Source organism: Eretmochelys imbricata, chromosome 9, assembly GCF_965152235.1.
Source record: "Eretmochelys imbricata isolate rEreImb1 chromosome 9, rEreImb1.hap1, whole genome shotgun sequence".
Taxonomy (NCBI): Eukaryota; Metazoa; Chordata; order Testudines; family Cheloniidae; genus Eretmochelys; species Eretmochelys imbricata.
In genome coordinates, this window is record NC_135580.1 from 98,016,641 (window position 1) to 98,042,590 (window position 25,950).

Genomic DNA, 25,950 nt, shown 5'->3' on the forward strand with positions numbered 1-25,950 from the left:
TCTGGATGGCTGGGGGAGGGAGGAGGGGCGCCTCACCCTAGACATGGCCAGGCTGGCCTCATGCAGGAAGTGTGACTGGAGGGTGGCTGCTATCAACTGGTTGCTGGGTGGCAGCTGAGAGTCGTGTGACAGCTCGGGGATGGGTGCTGGGGGTTGGTTGCTGGGTGGGTGCTAGGTGAGGGGTGCTGGGGGTTGGTGCTAGATGAGGGTGCTGAGGGCTGGTTGCTGGGTGCTAGATGGCAGCTGAGGGGGTGGGGGCTGGTTGCTAGGCAGCAGCCAGGGGGTGGGGGCTGGGGGTTTGGCCGCTGGGTGCTAGATGAGGGGGGCTGGATGGCCGCTCAGGGGGTGGGGGATGGGGGCTGATTATTGGGTGGGTGCTGGGGGGGGGGGCTGGATGGCCGCTCAGGGGGTGGGGGCTGGTTATTGGGTGGGTGCTAGATGAGGGGGGCTGGATGGCCGCTCAGGGGGTGGGGGCTGGGGGTTGGTTATTGGGGGGGTGCTGGGGGCTGGATGGCCGCTCAGGGGGTGGGGGCTGGTTATTGGGGTGGTGCTGGGGGCTGGATGGCCACTTAGGGGGTGGGGGCTGGTTATTGGGGGGGTGCTGGGGGATGGATGGCCGCTCAGGGGGTGGGGGCTGGGGGTTGGTTATTGGAGGGGTGCTGGGGGTGGGGGGGGCTGGATGGCCGCTCAGGGGGTGGGGGCTGGGGGTTGGTTATTGGGTGGGTGCTGGGGGTGGGGGGGCTGGATGGCCGCTCAGGGAGTGGGGGCTGGGGGTTGGTTATGGGGGTGGGGGGGGCTGGATGGCCGCTCAGGGAGTGGGGGCTGGGGGCTGGTTATTGGGGCGGGTGCTGGGCGGGGGCCGGCGGCAGCTCGGGGCCGAGTGTCGGTTGCTAGGCTGCAGCCAGCGGGGTGGGGGCCGGTTGCCGGGCGGCAGCTCGCGGCGCCCCTCACCGTAGATCATGGCCAGGCCGGTCTCGTGCAGGAAGCGCGCCCGGCGGTGCTTGAAGAGCCAGATGGTGAGGATGGTGAGGGTGAGCAGCAGGATGAAGATGAGGAGGTTGGCGCTGTCCTGCCGGTGACTCTCCTCCGCCGCCTTCTCGGACACGATCTCCTCCTCCAGGGCCACGGGCCGGGCCGCGGCCTCCCCCCGCGCCGCCGCCGCGGCCCGCGCGCCCAGCCCCGCCGCCAGCAGCAGCGGCGGCAGCCCCCGCAGGGGCCGGCGTTCGGCCCCGCCGCGCAGCGCCATGGCTCCGGCTCCCGCTCCGGCTCCGGCTCCGTCCGCAGGGCCCGGCTGGCGAGCGGAGCTCGGCGCAGGCGCCGGGGCGGGGCCAGCGGGGGGCGGGGCTGCTGGGCGCGGGGCCTGGCTGCGCCCCGGGGACCGCTCCGGGGCCTGCCGCTCCCCCGCCGCCCTCTGCGCAGAGCCCGGGGTCAGCGCAAATGCCGGCGCCCCTCCGTCTGCACTGGGGTGAGGGGCCCCCCGAGGCCACCGCCGGGGCAAGCGTCCCCCGTGTTGTGTGCCCGGCGCATTGGAAATCGCCCAGCCTCAGCCGCCGGATCACCCCGGACGAGGTGTGCCCGGGGCTCGCGGGAGGCCACCTGGTGACTGGGACTTTCTCTAGCTGAGTCAATGCCAGGAAGAAAGCACCCCCCCGTTTCATAGCTAGCCACCTCGTGCCCTCGAAAGCCCACTTTCCTAGACTTGCCCAAGAGTTTGGGCCCGTGCCTCGCATCGGATGGCATCACATCAGCCTGCCACGGGGTAAGAGGGGACGACAGTAAGTTACAAACACCTTCGGAAAGGAGGTTGTTCCTAACTCTGAACTGTTCGGAGCTCTGAACAAAAAACATGGCTCTTTTCAAAAGTTTACAATTGAACATTTCCTTAATACGACTTTGAAACTTTACTGTGCAGAAGAATAATGACGTTTTCCCTATTTTTTTGTTTTTAGTAGTTTATGTTTAACACACTACTATACTATAGGGTCTCTACTGCTGCCTGATTGTGTGTTTCCGGTTCCACATGAGGTGCATGGTTGACTGGTCAGTTCCTAACTCTGGTGTTCGTAACTCTGAGGTTCTGCTGTACACCAAAACATCACAATATTTCATAAGCTCTGCAGCTTCAAAACTCAAGATGATTCCACAAGCAACACAATGGCAGTCAGTCAGTGGGATCTAAAACACTTCTGTGTACAGTGACATTAATGCAGTGCAGTTAGTGTGATTTCCCCCTCCCCCCCCAAGCGTAGTTTTGTGTGAGCTGTGTACCTGGAGAATAGGATATATGCTGATATAACCCTCACAACAGCCGAATAGGAGGGACAGTCAAAGGTGGCAAATACGCAGGCTGTCCATTTCTCCCTATTTGGGAGGGACAGGTGTTTTTTCAGAAAGGTACGTTCTAGCATCTTAACTGAAGTGGTTGGAGTACTGAATCCTTAACAAAACCATCCTTTTTCTGAAATATTCATTAGAAACTGAAGTTAAACAGGTATTAACTAAAAATGAACCAATAAAAAAAACTGCAAATGGTGTGAAAAAACTTTCTCCTTTCAATTGCTCAATACACAGACACATCCATGCATACATACATCTCATATGAAGTTATAATACAATAAATTATAACGGTGATTAATATATTTTCTTACATTTCCGGCTGCCTTACATGCTCTCTGACTGCTAAACTATTTCCTTATTCCATCATTGCAAACTCTGTCCTCAGCAGCTCTCTTTTAATTAATCTGCCAGATAAATGTTTCCTCCTTCTTCCCCAAATGTGTATTTCCCAAAAATTACCACATCCCAGAGGCCCAACGTAAATGAGATCGTTATGGACTAGTAACCGCTTAAAAATTAGCCCTGCAGGGCTAGAAACAGGAACCTTAAATTGTTGTCCCACCCAAGTTCCACAAAGCACAAGAATGGAGAGGGAGGCAAAAGGGATCCCCTTATTCTGGCACTCTCTGTTCTCAGAAACAACAAGGAGTCCTGTGGCATCCTGATACTCTGTTCTTAGAGTAAATAAGAGCAGACGCAGGGCAGCTCTAATTTATGTTCAACTGCAACATCCCCTAGATTCCATTTAATCAAGTAAGAACAGAAATAATTCTGTCTGGCTACACACTATCCCCAGGACTGTCCACGGAACCAGAGAAATGGATAGCTACCTCGACTGCTGAAATGGTTCTATTTCCTAACGCAGACAAAGCCTGAGGCGGTATAGATGGAGGGATACAAGAAAGTCCCATTTAAATGATTAATAACTCTAAAACAATCCTTAAGTAGTTTTTAGAACATACATGGCAGGTAGAGCATGATGTAGTGTAGAATAATTTTATCAGCTCTCATTTTTTATGTTCTGCATAATTTGCTCATAGCTTCACCCCTTGTAATGCACTCATCCCAAACTCATGGTGACAAAACCTTTCTCCCACGCCATCATGTATTCCGCATAGATTACATATAAAATATATTCCTATTTGTTTAAATATTTTTGTTGTCAATATTCATCTAATTGACCTTTAAGGTATTAAAAGCAATCATTGCATTTTACTATAGGGCACATCTTGTTAGACCATTAGAATCAACAAAATTCTATCTACTTCCTAGCTCCAATATGTTGTTTTTTTAAACAACCGGGAGAAAAAATGTAATGATCTTCTATCCTCACCCCCTCACTGACAAGCTACTCTAATTAGAGTTTCTTGAGAAAGGACTACAAATTTAATCCTACACTCTGCACAGCTAGAACTCCCATTGATTTAATGGGCCTACGTATGCAGAGACAACAAACCAGACATGTACCTACAATGATACATTTATCCAAGTGGGAGATAAAAGATAGCCCCAAGAAGTTCTCATAACTAGTTTCAAATTTAATGAGGATGAAATTATAATTCTGAAAAGTGTGGGTTTTTTTAAAAAAAGATTTGCTCAGAATTATTTAAGATAGTCTGAATTATGAGAGAAATCAGGGAAACCAGAGATGGCATTTTTAGTGCTAGGCTATTTCTTAACACAAAGACAGGTTTCAGAGTAATAGCCGTGTTAGTCTGTATTCCCAAAAAGAAAAGGAGTACTTGTGGCACCTTAGAGACTAACCAGTTTATTTGAGCATGAGCTCACGAAAGCTCATGCTCAAATAAATTGGTTAGTCTCTAAGGTGCCACAAGTACTCCTTTTCTTAACACAAACACACCACTCTCATAGCCATCTTCTTAAACCTCTGCTTCACAAAATCTCCATAGTCCTTTACCAGTCCCCATAAGTGTCTGGTTTTTGTTTAATATCAGAACAAAAATCATGAGGGAGGGCAAAGTGCTACCATCTCCCCTGAGTAAACAGTAGAGAGAAGCTGTCAAATAATCATTGGTTTGTGCATAGAAAGTGGGAGAAACCCAGAGGCTCAAAAATGAATACACATTAACATGTTTACCTTAGAGGCCAACAAATTTATTTGAGCATAAGCTTTCGTGAGCTACAGCTCACTTCATCGGATGCATCCGAGGAAGTGAGCTGTAGCTCACGAAAGCTTATGTTCAAATAAATTTGTTAGTCTCTAAGGTGCCACAAGTACTCCTGGTTTTTTTGCGAATACAGACTAACACGGCTGCTACTCTGAAACCTGTCATTGTCATGTTGTGTCTGTGATTAAACTGGGATAAAGGTGTGGGGATGGCTTACTGTAGGGGTGGCCAACCTGTGGCTTTGGAGCCACATGCAGCTCTTCAGAAGTTAATATGCGGCTCCTTGTATAGGAACTGACTCTGGGGCTAGAGCTACAGGAGCCAACTTTCCAATATCCTGTGGGGGTGGGGTGGGGTTGCTCACTGTTCAATCCCTGGCTCTGGCACAGACCTTGCCCCCACTCCACCCCCTCCCCTGAGCCTGCCGTGCCCTCATTCCTCCCCCTCACCTCAGAGCCTCCTGCATGCCAGGGAACAGCTGATGGGGAGGCGCTGCTTGGCAGGGCTGCTGGTGGGTGGGAGGCGCTGGGAGCAGGGTGGGAGCTAATGGGGGGTTGCTGACATATGACTGAGGCTCTTTGGCAATGTACATTGGTAAATTCTGGCTCCTTCTCAGGCTCAGCTTGGCCACCCCTGGCTTAGTGGGATGACCATGCATTGGGAGTAGAAGATGAATGCTTGTGGGACAACCATCCTCTAGGGCTGGGGTGAAAGCCTGTTGTCCCTGCCTGGGGCATTACCTACCCTATGGCTGCGTCCATGCCTTTCAGGCAAACAGCAGCTTACAAAACAACCGGACATCAGGTTGCCAGCCCAGGTAAGCAGCAACGTCAGTCTGGCACCTGGAGAAGCGGTTCAGGGGTCTGAGCCCTGGTGCCTGTATCACAAGCCCCCTGCCCAGCACACGGTTCTGCAGCGACCCACCTCCCTTCTCGCCCCCAGCCCCGCAGCGATCAGGGGACACGCTGCGGGGGAGGCCGCTCTGGGGCTGCTGCCTCGCCCCAGCCTGCGGGCTGACAGCCGGGCCCCGCCGGGTGGGAGACCGGGGAGAAGCGGCTCCCGGGGCGGGGGCAGGCGGCCAGGGGCGCCGGGCCAGGTCCCCCCCCCCACCGCCCCCACTTTAAGGGGATGCTGCGCCCTTGAAGGCGCCACAGCCAGGACCACCCTCCTCCGCAGGCACCACCAGCCCTGAGAGAGGAAGGCGCATGCGCAGCAGCACCAACCCGCCCCAGCACCACGCCTGCGCTCCGCCCCTCGACCTATGCCCCTCCGCCCCCCTGGCTCTCTTGGCCCCGCCCCTCGACCTATGGCCCTGCCCGTCTCTCCTATCACGGTCGGCCTTCTGGGCCCGCTCCGTGGTGACGCCATCTCGGTGCGCCGGTCGCGTTGCGGGCGCCCCTGGCGGTGGCCGGCCGGGCTGAGGAGGGAGGGTGTCGGTGGCCCGTGGGGGACAATGGCGGCCGCCTCGCTGTGGAAGGGGCTGGTGGGGATCGGACTCTTCGCCTTGGCCCACGCGGCCTTCTCCGCTGCGCAGCGTGAGTGAGCGGGGCCCCGCGCGGACGCCCCGTCCCCGGGCCGGGCATGCCGCGGGCAAGGACCCGGGGTGGGTGAGGGGGGCAGCTGGCGGGGGCCGGGAGCAGGACTGAAATGGGGGGGGTCTTATCCCCCATAGCCCCCCTCCCCCACACTCACTGCGCGGGCAGCAGGGAAAGGGGGCGGCTTGGGGGAGAGGAGGGGATTTGAGGGGGGAGAGAAGGGGGGGATGTGGGGCTTGGGGGAGGACGGAATCTGGGTGCATACGTGTAGCCGGCATCGAGCTGATGGCGTGAGGTCTGGCATGCAGGAGCTGGACCAGGGTGATAGTGGGAGCCAGGATGGCAGGCGGGGGATGGGCTAGAGTTAAAAGATGGGAGAGAGGTTCAGGAGGGCAGTCGAGGGCCAGGTTGTTATTGAGGAGTCACTGGACCTCAAGCCATTTGCTCAATGGAAGATTTGGGAAAGCATTTCTAGCAGTGGGCTAGGGCACGGGAAGGAGAAAGCTGGCGTGGGGTGGGGGGGGGGGGGATACAGCACAGAGCTGAGATTGCAACTCAGAGTCCATTTTTAATATATTCTGTGTAGGAAAAGAATTTGTAGAATGTAGCTAATCTCTTTTTAGTGCATAAATGAATTTTACATGTTTGTTTAATAGATGTCATTAATATGTTTAAAGCTGAACAGTATCATTTCTCAAAAATGCTTACTTATGCGGTCAGAGATCCAATTATTTTTTCTGATCGTTAATTCAGGGCTCTTGCTTGGATAAATTAGTGTTTCCTGAAAACATTTACTCTAGTCCATCAAAATGGTTCTAGCTGTGGTAATGGCAAATCTGAATATTACGTATTTCTGATTACTATCTATATAGAAATATCTTTATAATTCCAAATTCTCAATTTGTTTAAAATACTGTTTTTCAATGCTAGTGGGTTTTTGGGACACCAGATGCTAAAACCATCTCAGAATTGAGGTGAGGAGATAGGGGAACATGCCAACAACTAGTATTATATGATTTAAAGGTTGAGTATCTTTCCAGTTGCCCATGCTAGAAGCAAATGCTATTTAACCTTGATGGTTTGCGAGGTATTGAAGCTTGAAACTACCATTTGTCAGTGCTGCATTAGTTCCTTGGTGCAGCAATGCATTTGGAGTACTAGTCAGTGTCTGACCACAGCAACTGCTACAGTGCAGTTTCCAATCTGTGGCAAGAGAACCATTTTGCCAAGAGTATTTGAAGATGCTAGAGAGGATGGTCACATTATTTCAACTCCTAGTGCACAGTGGATCAAATTCAGCCCTGGTGTAAGTGGGTGCATCTCCCAGTGACCAAGATGGAGTAAACCATTTAGGATAATGTTTATAATTCAGAAAAAGGTGATATCCTTTAGAACTCAAAGTTATCTGAATTTTATGACAGACTAAGTTAAGGCAAAATGTGCTTTTAAAATTCCACACTATCACATAAGTATAAGTAAGTATAGCATTTACAAATAATTCCTCAATGATTCTTCTTTACACACAGTGCTAGTACCTTAATGGGTTATAGCCAACCCATCTGGAAAGTGTACCTATTTTTGAAGAATTCTGGAAGAGATTTGTGCTTCATGTGCAATAGTATTCCATATACATATTATATACAATGTCCTAAGAGTGTACAAGAAGGAATCGTTTATTAAATGTAGTAGTCTGCTGCTGAAGTAGTAAAGCAATTGCAGATTGTCTTGTGCAGAATCATGCTCTTCAGTTTACTAGTAATGATGAACAATTTAGATCAGTTCAATAGGGAACAGTGGCTATATATATTGCAATAAAATAGAACATCTAATGCCTTCTGCTGAAGTAGCTTTGTGATAATGCTGGCTGCACTACAGTTTAAGTAGCAATATCTGGCATTCATAGAGAATTCTTCCTGCATCTGTGTGCTCCATCATCAGCCCTCTTCCACCCTCTTCTCTCTTACGCAGAAAGGAGACTAAATTATTGCTGAAATTATTTATCAGAGCAGGTTTGGAAGATCAGATGTGCTGTGTGAGGAAGCAAATGTGGAAACAAGATTAAATATGGCAGAGTTACTGGGAGTTAATAGTCCATGGCATAATACATAGAAACCCAAACACTCTTGGAATTTATATTGATTTGCCTTATTACAAAAAAAATTAATTTACGAGTATGTCTTTACTTTATAGATCGTTCCTATATGAGATTAACAGAAAAGGAAGATGAAACATTGCCGATAGATGTAAGTTACACATTTTCATGGTGTTTGGAAGATTTAAGACTAATAATATAGTTTGGGCTCTTGCTTTTGTTCCTGTTCATGTTTTTTTATTTGAATAATTGTATTTTAATCGTACAATCTTTCAAATTCTCATTCTGCGTGAGAATGTTTCACCTACCAGTCCTAATGTCCAGTAATACATTACAGCTCTTACAAAGAGGGTTTGCAAATCAGAATAAGTCCTGACTTCCTTCTCCTTCTTTAGAACTGTTGGTGAAACGTCACCTCTAGAAATTCCGTGGCTTCTGAAGTTAGAACTTGGAAAGTCCTTGCATAGGTTTCTTATACTCTGCAGCATAAACATCTGCGTCCCTCTGGCATTTGTTGGCTGACATTTGTTTATTCAATACTATAGTGTGCGGCTGTTATCCCAGCACAACCTGTTTCATTTACTTCAGTTTTCTTATTTTAGTATCTTTCTTTCTTGGTTGACCAATAAGAAAATGACATGCAGAAGTGGACTTCAAAGGTTGCGCCCAGTTGTCATCCTTGTTGACAGTGTTACGGAGGTTACATAATTTGTCTGAGTACCAGATTCTTCCTGTTAAAGCAGTAATTTGAGTGCACAGAACAGTGATTCTGACTGCTGTGAGGAATACAGAATCTGCCTGAAGAACTCTGAATTAGATCAAGCTGCCTAGCAGAGGGTATAAGTAGCGTGCCAGGAAATCCCCCTTCTGTTCCTGCTTCTGCTATTGACTTGCAGTGCTACCTTGAGCAAGCTACTTAATCCTTGTGTCTCAATTTCCTCCCCCCACTAAAATGGGTCTAAAATTATTTACCCAGTTTCCTAGATCACTGGTTGAAAAATGTGTATGTGCTTATTGTGAGCAAAACAGAATAAAAGATGACAATTTTGTACAAGGGTTCTCTTATATTGTTTAGCAACCTCTGTGTGGTGTATTGTATCTCTCTCTATTGCAGATAGTTCTTCAAACGCTGTTGGCCTTTGCAGTTACGTGTTATGGAATAGTACATATTGCAGGAGAATTTAAAGACATGGATGCCACTTCAGAACTAAAAAATAAGTACGTTGGGGTTCTTTCTGTTCGTTAACAGGTTTTTCTGTTGCTCTATAAATAAACTCAGTATGTCCTGTGAAATAGCAGCCCCAGAAAGGTTCTCCTTTTTAGCTCACCGCTTCTTGACAACATGCTGTAGATGTGATGCTGGGAAGGACAGGAAGAGCCAGGAAGCCACCACGCAATGTCTGGCTGTGGGATGTAGTGTTCTAGATAGGATGAGGCTACAGCAGTGACTGGGATACTTTCTGCCCTTTCTTGCCTCCTTCCTTGAGCCTCCTAAAAACCCACCTCAGAGTTGGAGTAGTGGAGTGAGCAGGTGAGGAATAGGGAAATAAGAGGTTACAGAACTACTCCTGTCCTGTGGTCTCAGCAGGGGACTGGGACAGAAGCTCTTCCCACCAACCATCTCTGCCTCAGTTTTCACATCAGTAAATAGGGATGACACAAACCCGCTCCTAAGAGTGTTGATGATGAATTAGTTAAATACTATAGAAGTGCTGAATTGTGATAGATAGAATTGTGTAAACCTGTGAAGGGTTTTGAATTGAATTTTAAGGTGGATAGGAAGTCAGATGGGCAGAAAACCTGCTCCTATAGAGAATAATCTGAATAATATGGGACTTAAGTAAATCTATGAAAGATGGCAGTACAAGGGGGCCTGAACGTGAAGTGCTAGGAAGTGCGTGAGAATTAAGGGCGCTCAGCATTATTAGCACTGAGGCATGAATATGGATTTTGGCTTAGGCAAGGTCAAAGGAGGGAGGAATTTGGGTGATATTTTGTAGGTAGTTATTAACACTTGTACATAAGGAAGCTGTAGAAGGGAGAATAAAGTTTATTAATGATGTGGGTGTTTTCAGTATACTGAACAATTGGCATATCTATATCTCCATAACACTAGCATCTTATCTTTAAAATTCTTAACATTTATGTTATGGCATAGGAAATTTGGGTAAGATCTAGAGGCTTAGCACCCCTGCCATTTGGTAACAGCACTTACTTCTTATTCTATCTGTTTAACTCTTGGAAATACCAGATTTTTACACTTTTGTGAAATGATCATTCCAAATCCACATTAATTTATTTTTCATGTTTATTTTAAGGACATTTGACACATTAAGGAACCATCCATCTTTTTACGTATTTAATCATCGTGGTAGAGTACTGTTCCAGTCTCCAGATATAGTGAATTCTTCTTCAAACCAAGATGCTTTGTCATCCAGCGCATCACTGAAGTTACGAAAACTTGAACCTCTGCGCCGTTAAGATTTTTACAGATTATAATAGAACAGGACACTGAGATGTAATATTGGAGTTGGGGATGTAAACACTTTTTAATTTCTGGAGCAGTATTTATATTGATCTTCCAGACTTTATAAAATATATATATATATATAACTAAGGACCTTCTTTGTACACTGTTAATGAAAATGACTGAATTGTGACTTGGCAATGGAGTGTAAGTTATTGCTACAATTATGCTGTGAAACATCTTTGAACTTTCATATATTAAACAATGTTGCGGTTGATTTTTTTCATTTAAAACTATTCCTATCCTTAAGAAAAGGCAAATAAGTTTTTATTGCAATGAATATCCTTTGAAAAGAGGGAATGCTTTAGTGCTATTTATTTTCTTGGTTTGCTTGCATTACCTTTTATGGAACTCTTTCAGAAACAGTAAGTGCACTGCAGCATTTAGCAGCATGAAAAGATAGACTTTCTAGGAACAGGAGACAGACAGAAAGCTAAGATGCACCTTTTGGTGTATGTTTGAAACCCAAAAGAATGCTTTCATTCTTACAGTGCTAGAAAAAAGTGGTTGTCACGTTTTCTAACTCTTTGTTATCAAGTTATTGTTTTCTAGTTATCCTCCTGTTTAAAAGTAGATTCTCTCCTTCTCCTCCCAAAATTATCTGGGACTCTACATCTGGTATGTGTATGGGGGAGACAACTTGCTTCTTTTTAGATAATCTAATACGCTCAGCTTGTTTATTCACTGTATTTGTATTGCTCTCTTTGCTTGTGTATACAGGAACGATCATGAAATGGCTGAGTAGTGTTTCAGTACCATAAGTGGCACCAGAAACTAGTTTATCTTTCATGCATTCTGAGAAGCAGTTTTCATAAGTATTAAGACAATATCCATTCTAACAAATTGTATGTGTTTTCCAATACTAAGGTGCTATAGGGATTAGCACAGGAAGGGGGGTTAAGTGGGCATGGTGTAACTAGCCCTGAAGCATCAAATTAAGCTAACAAAACTGTTACCTCTGAGCCATTAGCTGACTTAAGATAACTGTTTTGAGGGCACATGTTCTTAAAACATGACATAGCCTTTAACAGTTACTGTTTTATAATTTTTTTTTAAAAGGTTGGTTTTACTGTTAAACTTTGTTCAGCTCTGGCATTTTCCATTGGTAACTGAAAGCTTCTCTTCTGCTTCCATGACATAGCTAAGACCCTGTGCATTGCATAAGATGCTTTACAGGTCCACCTAGATTTCTATTTATTCCCCCTTAAAGCTCTCTCACCTCACCCTGCAATATTTTTATTTTTAAAAATCTATTTTATTCAACCCAGCAATCTGAAAGTTCAAAGGCAAAACGTGTAGGAAAACTAAGCACCTTCTGCTGGTCCATCCTATTGCCCGGGCTGCCATGGTGAGAGCAGCAGTATGGATGGTTGCTCTGAGTAGTTGGATTTTCACTTGAAGGTTCTTTGGGTTGGTTAAATATTCAGAAGGGTTATTCTGATCGTTTAAACGTTACTCTCCAATCCACTGTGCTATTTCCCAAAGTGCATTTGGCTCTCTTTCCTTGGGAGTCACAAATAAGCTAGATTAATTGATGGCTGCTACCACTAAAGGCCTCATGCTGCCCTTTTAACTTAGAACAGTGCTGGTGTACAAGGAGAGGATTGCTTTTTGCCTTGGCAGGGTATGTGGAGGAAATGGATGCAGACTTAGGCTCCATCGTGACTTGCTAGCTAGGGAGGAGCAAAAGTGGTATGGGAGATGGAATGAGATTCTCATGCCATTAGATTAATGACAGAAGAGGTGAAGAAAGAAGGCAAGAGCCATGTAACCAGCCTAGCAGACTGATATTTCAATTGTTTAGCAGTGTACTATTTGCATAATGTCTTGTAGAGCAGGGCTGCTCACCTTTTAATATCTAGGGAGGCCATGTTCATGCTACTGTAAGGCCCACTCAGTGCAAAATGCGCTACAACGTGAAGTCTGGAGTCCTGCTCAGAGCAAATGTTTGTTTCTCAAGCCCTCAATGTTGCATAGTTTGAGAGCTGCAAAGCACCTTGGTGGCTACATGTGGCCTCTTAACCACATGAGGAGTAGCTTTACTCTTTAGCAACAATGGTTATATCACAAAGCTGTACAAATTATTTTTTTCTTATCTTGCAATGTCCAATAAATAACATATCCTTACAAAGCTTTTGGTGGTGATTTTTCTCCCAACTATCCTGCACCTTGTCACAGCAAGGTGAGTGAGGGTTATCAAGAAATTGTCCAGCTAGTAGTTCTAAAGAAATAACTTTACTTTGCCTGTAGCATCTTTGCAGGGAAGTTCTTGCATGCCACTTTTCCATTACAGTGAAAAATACATAAAAAGGGAATCAGAGCAACACCATGTCCTGGGGCTAAACAAGCTTTTAGGATCGCTAAATCATTGGCCTGCATTATCTGGCTGCCTTCACCATTCCTAGTCTATATCTCAACAGCCTGAGTCATATATATTCTTCATATGTGAATTAATACTATATTTAATGATGAGCAAGCTCATTGGAAGGCATGTGCACTCAAGATCTTGTCTCCTTGGTGTCTGAGTTGTTGAGGAAAGTTCCAACACTGCTTCCTAAGGCCAGAGAAAAACACTGGTCATAACTGCGTACTCACATCTAACTCATCCCATTCCAATAGGTATCTGAAGGCTGTAAAATTAGCAAAGAAAAATTTCAATTTGCTTAACTACACCTTTAAATGTGGTTGTAATAGAGAGATCACTGTTCAGCTTTGTTTACTATACTCCCTTCACTCTATTAAATCCCCTGTCTCCATTCAGCACCTTAAGTACAAACACAGTCCTCAGTACAGTATTCAGTGGGGGGGGCACTGTATTGCTGTGGATTTGCTCTGGGAACCAGCTATGCTGCACTTATCCCTGGGGCATTCACGCTTACGTTCCTGTATACCATTTTCTGTTCTCAAAAAGTGGCAAGGAAACAAAAATATGTTGCACCATCAACAGCTTTGAGTGGGCCAAATGGAAATATTTCCCCAGCTCATCCAAATATTTCCAGTGCCTTTACTCTTGGTATCTACTTGGCTAGTGTACATGGCATATTTCTGCTCAAGCAGCATGCTTTATTAAATACTGCAAAGATTAATCCCTTCAAGCTGGGCCACTAATTAGCATTTCTATTCTTTTGGTTGCAATTTGAATCCAGATGAACTTCTGTGCTGCTGTATTATCTTTCCCGCTCCTTACTATTTAATGTAGGTCCACCAGTGATTTTGGATTAAAAAAAGTGGTGCTGTCAATCAACTGTTCGATCGAATGACGATGGGACAGGGGCAATAGCTTCTGTGAGGAAACCTTAACAGTTCCTAGCCCCCCTCCTCTGGTACAGGTTGTTAGGGTGTCTGTTTTTTTATGGATCTCAGCTGGTAGAAGTGTCTTTTCTCAAAGATTGGTCAAATAGGCTTCAGCAGTTACATGTCTCTAAAATAGCCACTAATTACACTCTTCTTTTGCTTCCAGCTCTGGTAGTCATAACGGAGACTGATTAGTCTCTGGAGAAGTTTGTAGTGTAACAGAGCTGCAAACATCTCTTTAGTGCAGGAAAACAAGAGACAATCTGAGATTAATTGATGTGGCTTTATTTTTAGTACTTGGTATGTGGTTTCACCCCCCTCCAGCTGTAATCTGTTTTCCTAGAGCAGTGTTTAGATCTCTGTGAGATGGGTGTTAGACCCTTACCAAAGATTTGACACTGAATAAGTGACTCTATTTACATGTAAGCAGGTGACACAAATGACTTCTCAATCTGAAGTGCTCCTGCACCATTTAGTTTTTACCTCCTTGTGCCTGGTGGAAGAGCCATTCAAATTCCAGCATTCATTTCACTGCCTCTTCTCCATCTCTATGAAGGAAGAACCCTACAACCTAGGTCTCTGAACTAGTACTTTAGCCACAGGCCTCTCAAGCACCTTCGGCTGTGACTCAGCAACTCCAAAATTATCCTGGGGTTTAGTGTCTCTCAGAGCTTCCACCCTGCAGAGAACTTGTTTGCCCCTTTTGGTGGTTGGAATCCATTCAGGGCAGTTCAGCCTCAGAAAACAGCAGCTAGGAATGTCTGAGCCCTGCCAACTATAGTGCAGCTTCACCATTGCTGGAATCCAGGCACGTTTTTCTACTGTACATGCACCCTAGGAGTCGGCATCCTCCCCTGCTTCAAAGGGGCAGGGAGACCTGCAGCTTGGGTTACAGCTGCCTTGTCATCACTAGTTAGTGCCTCTCGTGATCCCAGGGGATGGGTAGGGAAAGTGGGGGTCAGATATTTAGAATGCTAAAACAAGCAGAAAACCTGTACCTGCTCCCTGCCTTATGATGCAGCCCTGAGGGCACACATTACTTTACTTTGCCTTGCAGTTCACACTGAAGCCTCTCAAGTCACCCAGGTTTCAGAGTAGCAGCTATGTTAGTCTGTATCTGCAAAAAGAACAGGAGGACTTGTGGCACCTTAGAGACTAACAAATTTATTTGAGCGTAAGCTTTCGTGAGCTACAGCTCACTTCATCGGATAGGAGACTATCAGGACAACTTTAAAAGCATGGGGAAAGTACAACTCCCCACATCTCAGCATCGTCTGAGATGTCCGTCCCCAGCCTTTAAACAGGACAAGAGGGTTTATTTTATATAATTACCACATATACTTGTTCATTAGCCCGTTCATTTATAAGCCGACCCCCCAAGATTGATAGGTAAAAAATAGTAAAAACTTTATGACCCTTTCATAAGCCAACCCTATATTTTAGGGGTTGGCAAAGTTTGGCTCCCGGCCCGTCAGAGTAAGCCACTAACGGGTCGGGACGTTTTGTTTACTTGTAGCGTTCATAGGCACGGAGCCCCTCAGCTCCCTGGGGCCGCGGTTCGCCGCTCCCATTGGCTGGGAACGGCAAACCGCAGCCACAGGGAACTGAGGGGCTCAATGCCTGCAGACGCTCCAGGTAAACAAAATGACAATGTATTAGATATTCAATTCAATGATTTCATAGAGTTTAAAATCATCAAATTTTGGTGTAGACCCATTTATAAGCCGACCCCTACTCTTCGATGCATCACTTTTTTACCAAAAATATTCAGCTTATGAACGAGTGTATACGGTACTCACTTTTTAAACACAGCAGCATAATCGTAGCTACAGTTCACACCATGGTGCCAGCAATCTCCATATAGCCCACCCGGCTTGACAGCTCTGGTTCAAAGATAGGTCTGAAATGGAGTTGGAACTGTCCACTACAATCCCGCGTAGTAAAGACTCAGCATTTGGGTATTTTACATGGGGCCAGGTTGAAACACATTATTAGTCCCAGCTAGGCTTTTTGACCTACTATATCAAAATTGGCCACATAGGGCCAACTTCTGGGGTTTGCTAGCTGACCCCAGGCCACAGAACCATCCCTTTTAATCTGTGCAGACAGACAATGAAAGGGGCGTTACTGGAATTTTGAAATAACAGAGTTTCTGTGGCTAACTACCAGGCTTACACAACAACCGATGAAGCAATGTGAAGAGCAAATTCCAGCCAAGCACAACTCCCAGTGCCTCTGCCAAAGGCAGACTCCCTTTCAGCTCACATGACAGAACTGCTGCCCAGTCTGAGTCTCTGCTGAGGTGGGTGCTGGACTTATTATTGGGAGTTCCTTAACCCAGAGAGACTCAAGAGTGAGGGACAGAGATAAGAACTTTGCTGCTCGTGTGCCTTGCGTGCTAGCCCTATGGCTCTAATGCCCTGCGGCCTGATTGGCCCTTGTCATTTAGATGGTTTAGTTTCAGTACAGAGTACTATCAGATCAGACTAGTAACTGGTCCCCCACCTTGTGCTGGTGTACATGACAACACATGGGAAAATCCAGCCCCCAGAGCCTTGGTCCAGTTCGCACTTGGTCTGGGATGGATCTTGTGAGGAAAGGCTTTTCTTGTGTGGTTCGCATATGCTGGTCGGAAAGCTAGAGGGGATCTTCCCGAGACAACAGCAGGGCGTCTGCTCACCCTACCTCCAAACTGTTACTTGGTTTGGATTGTGCTCGCAGCACTGGCTTTGTGCTATTACCACAGAACTCTGCATTCTAATACGTATAACAACAGTAGTAAGGGTTAGGCAGAAATCAGCTGCTTAGCAGAGGGCTGGGTTTCTAATCAAAAGTCAAACAAGACTGTACTGGAAACCTTGGCGATACTTTAAGGTGGTTGCTTAACACATGGAGTTTTCTAGGTGTCCCTAAAGCCAGCTTCACATGTGGTGTAAATTGGCAATTGTCTAGAGTGCAGAGGTGGGCAAACTACGGCCCGCGGGACCATCCTGCTCGGCCTTTGAGCTCCAGACCTGTGAGGCTAGCCCCCAGCCCCTCCCCTGCTGTTCCCCCTCCCCTGCAGCCTCAGCTCGCCATGCCGCCAGTGCTCTGGGTGGTGGGGCTGCGAGCTCTTGCTGGGTAGTGTGGCTGGCTCCGGCCAGGCAACGCGGCTGCCAGTCCTGGTGCTCTGAGCAGCATGGTAAGGGGTCAGGGAGTGGAGGTTGGATAAGGGGCAAGGGGTTCCGGGGGGCAGTCAGGGGACAGGGAGTGGCTGGATAGGCATGGGAGCCTGTCAGAGGGTGGGGGTGTGGATAGGGAGCAGGGCAATCAGGGAGCAGGGTGGGGGTTGGATAGGGAGTGGGGTCCCCAAGGGGCGGTTAGGGGAAGGGGGGTCCCTGGAGGTGGCAGTCACGGGACAAGGAGCAGGGGGTTTGGGTGGGTCAGAGGTTCTGAGGGGGGCAGGACGTGGGAGAGGGAGGGGGCCAGGCTGTTTGGGGAGGCACAGCCTTCCCTACCTAGCCCTCCATACCGTTTCGGAACCCTGATGTGGCCCTCAGGCCAAAAAGTTTGCCCACCCCTGGTCTAGTGGCTGGAAGTGACATAAGAGGGGAGTAGTTTCAATGTGATTATCTCCAAGTAAGTTATTGATTCACAGAACGACCCTTCCTGGGAGCAGGGCCATTCTCCCTTTTGTAGAGGCTGGTGGGTATTATGGAGACCTGCACTCCCAATAGGACCAGCTGCAGCATTTCATTAATCCAGATCTCCCATTGCTAAAAACACGGCACTGTGAGAGCGTGCACAGGCAGCCAGCAGGCACACAACATGCTGCTGGCCAACCTTCTCTATCCCTGGTGGACCAGGGCACAGAAATACCTTCAGGTCTGGCAGCTTGAGCAATCTTCCCCAGACAGCACCAGGTAAGTCTTACCTCCACTGCAAGTCTGGTCCGGGGGCTGATGGTCTGGAGTTTCCTAACTGCCTTTTTCAGTCGATCTGAACCCCAGCAGTAAGAGCATAGCCGGGGGGTGTAGAAGGGAAACTGCAGCTTTCAGAGGGTTAGAAACAGGAGGGTCCTTCAGCAGGAAAAACTGCTGGCAAAGTCCAGTTCCCTGGAGACCCTATAACTGGAGGAAACAGTTGGAGGAGAGTTAACGAGGATGCTTAACTATGGTGTTGGAGATTAAAAATCACTTGTGGTACAAATCTCCAGGCCCACTAGTGACTTCAGTAGGTCTCATCTTTAGAAAGAGCAGCAGTGTAGTATGTATGTTAATCAGCCCATCACAACAAATGTCTGAGCCCCTCTTCAACAAGCTCAGCATTCGACGGGGCTCCTCTCTCTAAAAAGAGGGCTTGATTCACACCTTTTAGATTGCCTGGCGGTTCTAGCGATCACCACCGATCCAGGCAGGCAAAAGGCGAGTCGAATGGGGTCTATATGGGAAGGACAAATACCAGTAGATCATGAACTTCAAATAGTTTTCTGAAGTTACAGGAATTCTCCTTTCACGCCTATCGTACAGAATCCCAACATCTGAATGCCTCACCCTCCCCTCCACAGCTCAGACATGCTAAAGAGGGCACACAAGCTGGAGCCTGATGGTGTCCATCCATTAGGACATTCCCCGAGAGAGGGTCCACCAATCACCTCCCTCTGATTCCTGCCCAGATTCCAAAAGGGCATGAAAGCATGTGGCTATTTATTGGTAGACCAAGTAATATTGGCATGAGCTCCTGACCTCTCTCCATTGCCCTGTGGAGGTCACTAACCAGACCAACACTGGCATATCCAAGGGCCTTGAAAGGAGAGGGATCCAATCCTCCTGAAGGGAGGTTAGAGACTGGGCAGTAATTGGTTAGCTCAGACAAGAACTGCCAGGCCACACAGTGTTTATGGGTCACCAGCCACTTGCACCTCCTCGGCAATGGACCAGGCACTCCTCACCAGCGGTCATCCAGCGGGATGTCAAACAAATACCTCCCAAACATTGCTGCTAGTGTGGTGGATCAAAGTACCCTGACTGTTACTTTTAGGGCAGCAGACTGGGTGCAGAGAACCCCGTGAGCGTTTAGTCTGAGGGTACGATGAGCACTGTTGCCACTATGTCAAAGAACAAACCGGAAATAGAATTGGCGTGCTACAAAATCCCAGTTGATTTAAAACCACCATCCCCCTGCAAGAGCTTTTTGCATTGAAACAAAAGGTTAAGGCAGATTGATTTCAGCTTCTCAAGGATTTCCACTATACATTTGCACGTTTTAATGCCAGACCGAAAAGCCCCTGAACTAGCAAAATATAATTCACGTGGTTTTTAAAATGGATTTGCCAGGGCTGAGAAATGTCAAGTGTGCTTGGGAAGTGACTTGGGCTGGTGACCAGAAGTGGATTTAAAATCAAGATGCATCTAAAGTGCCCAGGTTTTTAAAATTCCTTTATGGCTCCGTGCCTCTCTCTGAACCCTCCCCACCTTTCCATAGCTAATGACTGCCATTCTGCATCCCAGACCTGTAATTGCCTGGTCTATGCGAGGTGTAACTAACTACATTACTGCAAACCCCGAGTGTAGACATGGTGCTCTGGTGTAAAAAGTGACTTGCACTGATGCAGCTAAAACCCAGTTTGAAACCTGCACTGGGGTAAGCACAATGTGAAGGCAGGGTTAGCGGCAAGATTATTATTAGTGTGAGCTACAACTGTGCAAAACCCCCAAAACAGCAGAGAGAAGGTGTCAGTCTACTGGCTGAGACACCCGTTGCCACCAGTCAGTCGGATAAAGGGGAAACAGAAATGTTCTCTGGGATTGTGAATGCTGCTCCTCTCTGCTCCCAATGAACAAGGAAATAGGTGTAATGGGAAAGCACACGTGGCTAATCATGGATGTACTCTTGCCAAAGTGCATCACAGTGCACAACTGACTGTCCCCGTGCCTTTGAAAGACACCACGACAGAACAAGTAGGGAGAGAACAGTGGCTAGAGAAGAGGCTGGAGTCCTGGCTTCTGCATTCTATGATAAGCTCTGCCATGGCATGGGGCATGACCATGGGCAAGTCCTTTCCCATCTCACAGGGTGCCCTGAGACTCAGTGTCTATAAAGCACTATTTTCAAAAAGAATCGACTGCAGAAAAATGAGAACTGCCTTTTTTTTCTCCCCCCCTCCTTATTCCACCAGCAACTGGAGAGCCAGGCTGCAGTTGAACAAGTCACTTCAAAATAAAAAAAATTAAGGGTGCCAGCTGTGCATTGAGGAATTTAATACATTGCAAAGCTTGGAAAATAACTAGTGAACCACCCGTTTGATTTTCCATGGCTGGGATCTTGCCATGGTGCAGCTGCATGGTAATATTCACACGCAGCAGAATTTTTTCATCACTTTTAATCTTCGTGCTTTTTTTTTTTTTTTTAAAAACACTTCCCTGTTTCTGAAGCATCTCCTCATCCTGACGCACTCCCCTGTACAGACTAACAGCCTGGCACACGTCAGCCAGCAATCAGACAATGTAATGAATACTGATCAACATAATCACACTCAGCATAGCCTGAAATCAATGTAAAAACAAACAAAACCACACTACTCCTGAGGGAAAAGATATTTTCACAAATCTAACCAAAAGCCAGCTCCAGCCTCCAACAGGCAACTCTCCGCAGCCACACCCACTCTGAGCGTAAAGTCAATTGGACAGCTCCCCGACAGAATCCCTCTGCATGGAAAATCTGAGCCCACCAGCCTGGTCCCTACAGCGTTTAATGACCACCAAGGCAGCCGTGATGAAGCAAATGGGTCACAGCCAGCGGGGAAAGCTTTTCCAACTCAGTCAGTCTCACAACAGTGGACCCATTTCCAAGAAAGCTGGGAGAAAACAGCAAAAGACACCCGAGACTAACAAACACAAGTGAAAGTTTTAGCACTTGACAATCAAGGTTCAATACCCCTGTGAGCTAGGCAAATATTTTACAGATGGGGACAGACAATGTGCTTCTCTGCATGCAGAGGTTTTCGCTTGGCAGCAAACGTATTGCTTGCATACTGGTTTTATAGAAATGATTTTAATGCAGCATAGCAAGTTAAGGCCTTCACATGATTTTAAGTAGGTTTTTTTTTTTTTAAAGGAATGTATTTAATTTGGGAAGCATAAAGGTGTATCTCCACCTATAGATGAAAAGTTCAGAATCTGGGCCACTGTCTTTAGTTCGGCTGCAACCTGTATTTGGCTTCATAAGAAAGCTAGTGCTCACCTCAGCAGGGGGAAAAGCTTTTGATGCACACCATGTGCGATTTATTTATTTAACAAAAAGAAACTCTTCAAGGGGCAATACCCACTAAAAACCTATTCTGAAGCCTGACTAGCAAACAGATTGCATTGCAGTGAATATATGTTCCTGCGGGGGGAAACTTCCGATTCACATTTGCAACACTACCTATGGTGTTGTTGTGATTCTGGGTTTACTGAGTGACCTAGTTGCGTAAGTTTGACTACACAGCCCTGGAAGTGGATGGTGAAATCGGAGAAATGGTTTCAATAACCTCTAAAATAAGCTGCTGCTCTGAAACACCCCCGTGTTAAAACTGTAACCTTGTATGAGTGATCTCAGCTGCATAAACATACAAATAACACATAGGTTTGTGTGCCACACGGCTTAAGGAGAAGAGGGAGGCTTTACACCGCCTCTGTGCCCTTGAATTCTGGAGGCCAGTGCAGTCCCTGGTCCAACCATCACGTGTCTATGCCTCTGAGCTCACCCTAGCACACCCCTTATACCAAAATCTGCAACGTTCTGCATAAGGCTGGTACTGCAGTGCCTGTGCCAGGAAACTCCTCCCCTGGCTAAGTGGCTTTTCCAGTAAGTTTATGCAGCTGGACCTGTATAAAGGGGTTAGGCCTGAAGTTGGAAGAGGAAGTCCTTACTCATGTTTGTCAATGTCAGTCAAAATGGGACCTTCAACACCAAAGCCACTGGCTTCTCTTGCTTGCATTCATGGAAAGAAAAACTTCGAGAGAGATAATACGGTGCATAGTCACTCGGACCAGCTGCTTGAGAAGACAAGATTACATGCACTAGGCCAGTACATGTTTTTCGTTTTGTTTTGACTGCTTAGTATCAAAGTTAAGTTGGTCTCACTAAACTTATCTTGCCCACAGGGGATGTATGGAGTACTGTGGGTTATTTATGCTTGTACATTTAACATTGTAAGTGAGCTAGAGAAATGTGGTCTATATAAAATTACCGTAAGGCAGTTGCACAACTGATTGAAAGACTGTACCCAAACAGTAATCCAGGTTCACTGTCAAACTGGGAGGATATATCAAGTGCGGTCTCATAGGGGTCTGTGTTGGGTCCAATACTATTCCATTTCATTAACAGCTTGGATGATGGAATGGAGAGTATGCTTATAAAAGCTGCATACAACCACCACGCTGGGAGTGGTCACAAGCACTTTGGAAGACAGGATTAGATTTCAGAGTGACCTTGATAAATTGGAGCATTGGTCTGAATCAACAAGATGAAATTCAATAAAGACAAGTGCTAAGTAATGCACTTACGAAAGAAAAATCAAATGCACAACTACAAAATGGGGAATAATTATCCAGGCAGAGGTACTGCAGAAGAGGATCTGGAGGTTATTGTTAGCTTATATTTGTGATTGACTATGTGATGTGCAAAACACAAATGGCACATCTATTAACAGGAGCGTTAGATGCAAGACACGGAAGGTAATCATTCTGCTCCACTCGGCACTGGAGAGGCCTGAGCTGGAGTAGTGTGTCCAATTTTGGGCAGCACACATTAAGAAAGATGTGAACAAATTGGAGCGAGAGTCTAGATGAGAGCAATGAAAATTAGAGGTTTGGAAAACGTGATTTATAAAGATTGAAAGAATTAGGAATGTTTAGTCTAAAGAGAAGAAGACTGAGGGAGACATTATAAGTCTTCAAATCTTATTATCTATGTCTGCTCAGTGTAGGACAAATAGCGATTGGCTCCGTTTGCAGCACAAGATTGAGATTAGACATAAGAGAGGGTCAAACGTGATTGCTAAATTTTCCATGCTCTCCGCACTTCCTTCTCTGATCATCCCTAGACCAAGCTGCTCTCAATTAGGCTTAGCCGTAAATTTATGGAGAAAACAGCATCAGCAGCCATGTTAAAAACTAAACACGATTTGGACAGAGTTGTGCTTCACAACAGTCTGCTCGTATGGTTTCCTAATCCATTGTAGACAGATTTATAACTAGGTAGCATTAACAGGGCCATGAAAACAGTCCTGAACACATTCCTTTTCCAAACTACCCACTGCTGCAAGCATCACATTCATACCTTTAGGTCCAAGAATTAGCCGGTCTGTTTTATTTTTAAAGAACATTCTAAATATGCTAGAGCACTTTAAGCTGGAAAAAGCTTTAGCACAGCTGCTTTTCCTGATGGTTTTACCTAAAGACCCGAACAAGAGTTGCAGCACTGTTGTACCTACTACAAAGGGGAAGTAAGATCAGTACAAAGGCTGTCAGTAGAAGGTTTCATGGTAAAAATAAAACAAGTGATCTCATCTGAGTGGGAAAAAGGAAAAGCAGAGAAATGGTTGGGCGAGAGAAAGGAAAGAGTAGTTTCCATTACCAGTTACATTTGCCCTTTATCAAGGCTGCATTGCTAGTCTGAAAATGTTTGGAATATCACATCCTTCCTTCCTTCCTTGCAATGGAGGACAGGGGTCATGAAATTGTACAAGGCAGTAACGTGGATCCAGGTTTGAAACTCCCTCTACCCTGGCCCAATGTCGTAGGACAAGAATGCTGCCTTTCTCCATTTCAGTTAGAATGAAGTCCTTTCCTACAGGCACTGAAATTAACATTGTTCTAGATCAGTGTGCTGAACATTTCCATCTTTTTACAAAGCCCGCCTACACTGCTCTTTCCTGTCTCCATCTGCAGGCCTTCCTTTTGCATGGTCTCTGGTATGTCATCTTCAGTCAAGTTGGCTGGCAGGCTCTTCACGACAAGGGCTTTCTACTTGCAAAACACATTTTCCTAAGGTGCTGCCACTGTGTTGGCTGGTAGAAAACGCTACAGTTAAATTTACCAATTGGTTTCCATGCATTTTCACTTGTTCCTAACTTTGAAAAGAGTCCTCTTCTGAACTGAAGCTTTCCAGGGAATTATTTATTAAGTATGGAGGCAGTCCCCATCAGCCATTTTTGAATGAAGACTTAAGGAGGTTGGGCGGAAGAGAGGATAGATGCACTGTTCCCACCCAACTGCTTCAAGATGCAGATAGCTCACCGATGCTGGACTTTTGATAGTTCAAGCTTAACATGCAGGTGGGTCCCTCAGGTGAGGAGCAAGACCTTTGTTCGGTTTAATACCGACAGTTATGGGCATTTGAAAATGCCATTTGGGCACAGGCAAGAGCAACGTCTAATTGCACAAATGCATAATGTGCTTGTTAGGTTTGTCTGTAAGTGCTCAGATGACGACCAACAATGACAGGGGAGTGTCAGCAGGTGCCTGGTCCCCGTGAGCAGATCTGAAGACATTTTTGCTTTTTTCCTTGGGTAGGGAGAAAAAAATGGTATGAGCTAAAGGATGAAAAAAGTTAATGTCCCACTGAGAGTGCATGTTAAAGCAAAAAGTCAGGGAATGTAAAAAGATACATGAAGAAAAGTAGGCTCCAAAACACTGAACAGCCCATTAGTATACACACTTAGCAACAGTAAGCTAGACACTTACACAATCTGGCCAAATTGTATCATGTTTCAAGGTGTGTGTATTAAACAATGTGTGGAAGTTAGCAGACCTTTCACATTTCACTTTAACAGTGCAACCTTAGTATTCATCAACCTATCAAAGACCGCAAACAAAAAAACAAACTGCCAACGAGGAAGCACTTGTGGATTTCAGAAGCCCATTTCCTTACTACATATAGGTTAGCAGTCCCGGGCAACAATGTGATCCCTTCTTTTAGAAAAGCTGGACGTGCACAAGTCCATGGAGCCGGACGAGTTGCATCCGAGAGTGCTGAAGGAATTGGCGGCTGTGATTGCAGAGCCATTGGCCATTATCTTTGAAAACTCGTGGCGAACGGGGTAAGTCCCGGATGACTGGAAAAAGGCTAATGTAGTGCCAATCTTTAAAAAAGGGAAGAAGGAGGATCCTGGGAACTACAGGCCAGTCAGCCTCACCTCAGTCCCCAGAAAAATCATGGAGCAGGTCCTCAAAGAATCAATCCAGAAGCACTTGCATGAGAGGAAAGTGATCAGGAACAGCCAGCATGGATTCACCAAGGGAAGGTCATGCCTGACTAATCTAATCGCCTTTTATGATGAGATTACTGGTTCTGTGGATGAAGGGAAAGCAGTGGATGTATTGTTTCTTGACTTTAGCAAAGCTTTTGACACGGTCTCCCACAGTATTCTTGTCAGCAAGTTAAGGAAGTATGGGCTGGATGAATGCACTATAAAGGTGGGTAGAAAGCTGGCTAGATTGTCAGGCTCAACGGGTAGTGATCAATGGCTCCATGTCTAGTTGGCAGCCGGTGTCAAGTGGAGTGCCCCAGGGGTCGGTCCTGGGGCCGGTTTTGTTCAATATCTTCATAAATGATCTGGAGGATGGTGTAGATTGCACTCTCAGCAAATTTGCGGATGATACTAAACTGGGAGGAGTGGTAGATACGCTGGAGGGGAGGGATAGGATACAGAAGGACCTAGACAAATTGGAGGATTCGGCCAAAAGAAATCTGATGAGGTTCAATAAGGATAAGTGCAGGGTCCTGCACTTAGGACGGAAGAATCCAATGCACTGCTACAGACTAGGGACCGAATGGCTAGGCAGCAGTTCTGCGGAAAAGGACCTAGGGGTGACAGTGGATGAGAAGCTGGATATGAGTCAGCAGTGTGCCCTTGTTGCCAAGAAGGCCAATGGCATTTTGGGATGTATAAGTAGGGGCATAGCGAGCAGATCGAGGGACGTGATCGTTCCCCTCTATTCGACATTGGTGAGGCCTCATCTGGAGTACTGCGTCCAGTTTTGGGCCCCACACTACAAGAAGGATGTGGAT

The 25,950-nt window shown here is 46.4% G+C and overlaps 2 protein-coding genes across 2 annotated transcripts in view; one reads left to right on the forward strand and one right to left on the reverse strand.

The window, feature by feature from the left end:
* Positions 1-1,246, reverse strand: part of SLC9A6 (solute carrier family 9 member A6) — a 36,173-nt gene extending 34,927 nt beyond the window's left edge. The window contains exon 1 of the mRNA XM_077826023.1: positions 952-1,246. Within this exon, the coding sequence (XP_077682149.1) occupies positions 952-1,246 (295 nt within the window). The remainder of the gene's footprint in view (positions 1-951) is intronic.
* Positions 1,247-5,862: 4,616 nt separating this feature from the next.
* On the forward strand, positions 5,863-12,745 carry MMGT1 (membrane magnesium transporter 1). The gene is made up of 4 exons (XM_077826436.1): positions 5,863-6,001; positions 8,192-8,244; positions 9,208-9,311; positions 10,412-12,745. The coding sequence occupies exons 1-4, from the start codon at positions 5,920-5,922 to the stop codon at positions 10,572-10,574; spliced, it is 402 nt and encodes a 133-aa protein (XP_077682562.1). The 5' UTR covers positions 5,863-5,919; the 3' UTR covers positions 10,575-12,745.
* Positions 12,746-25,950: the final 13,205 nt, after the last annotated feature.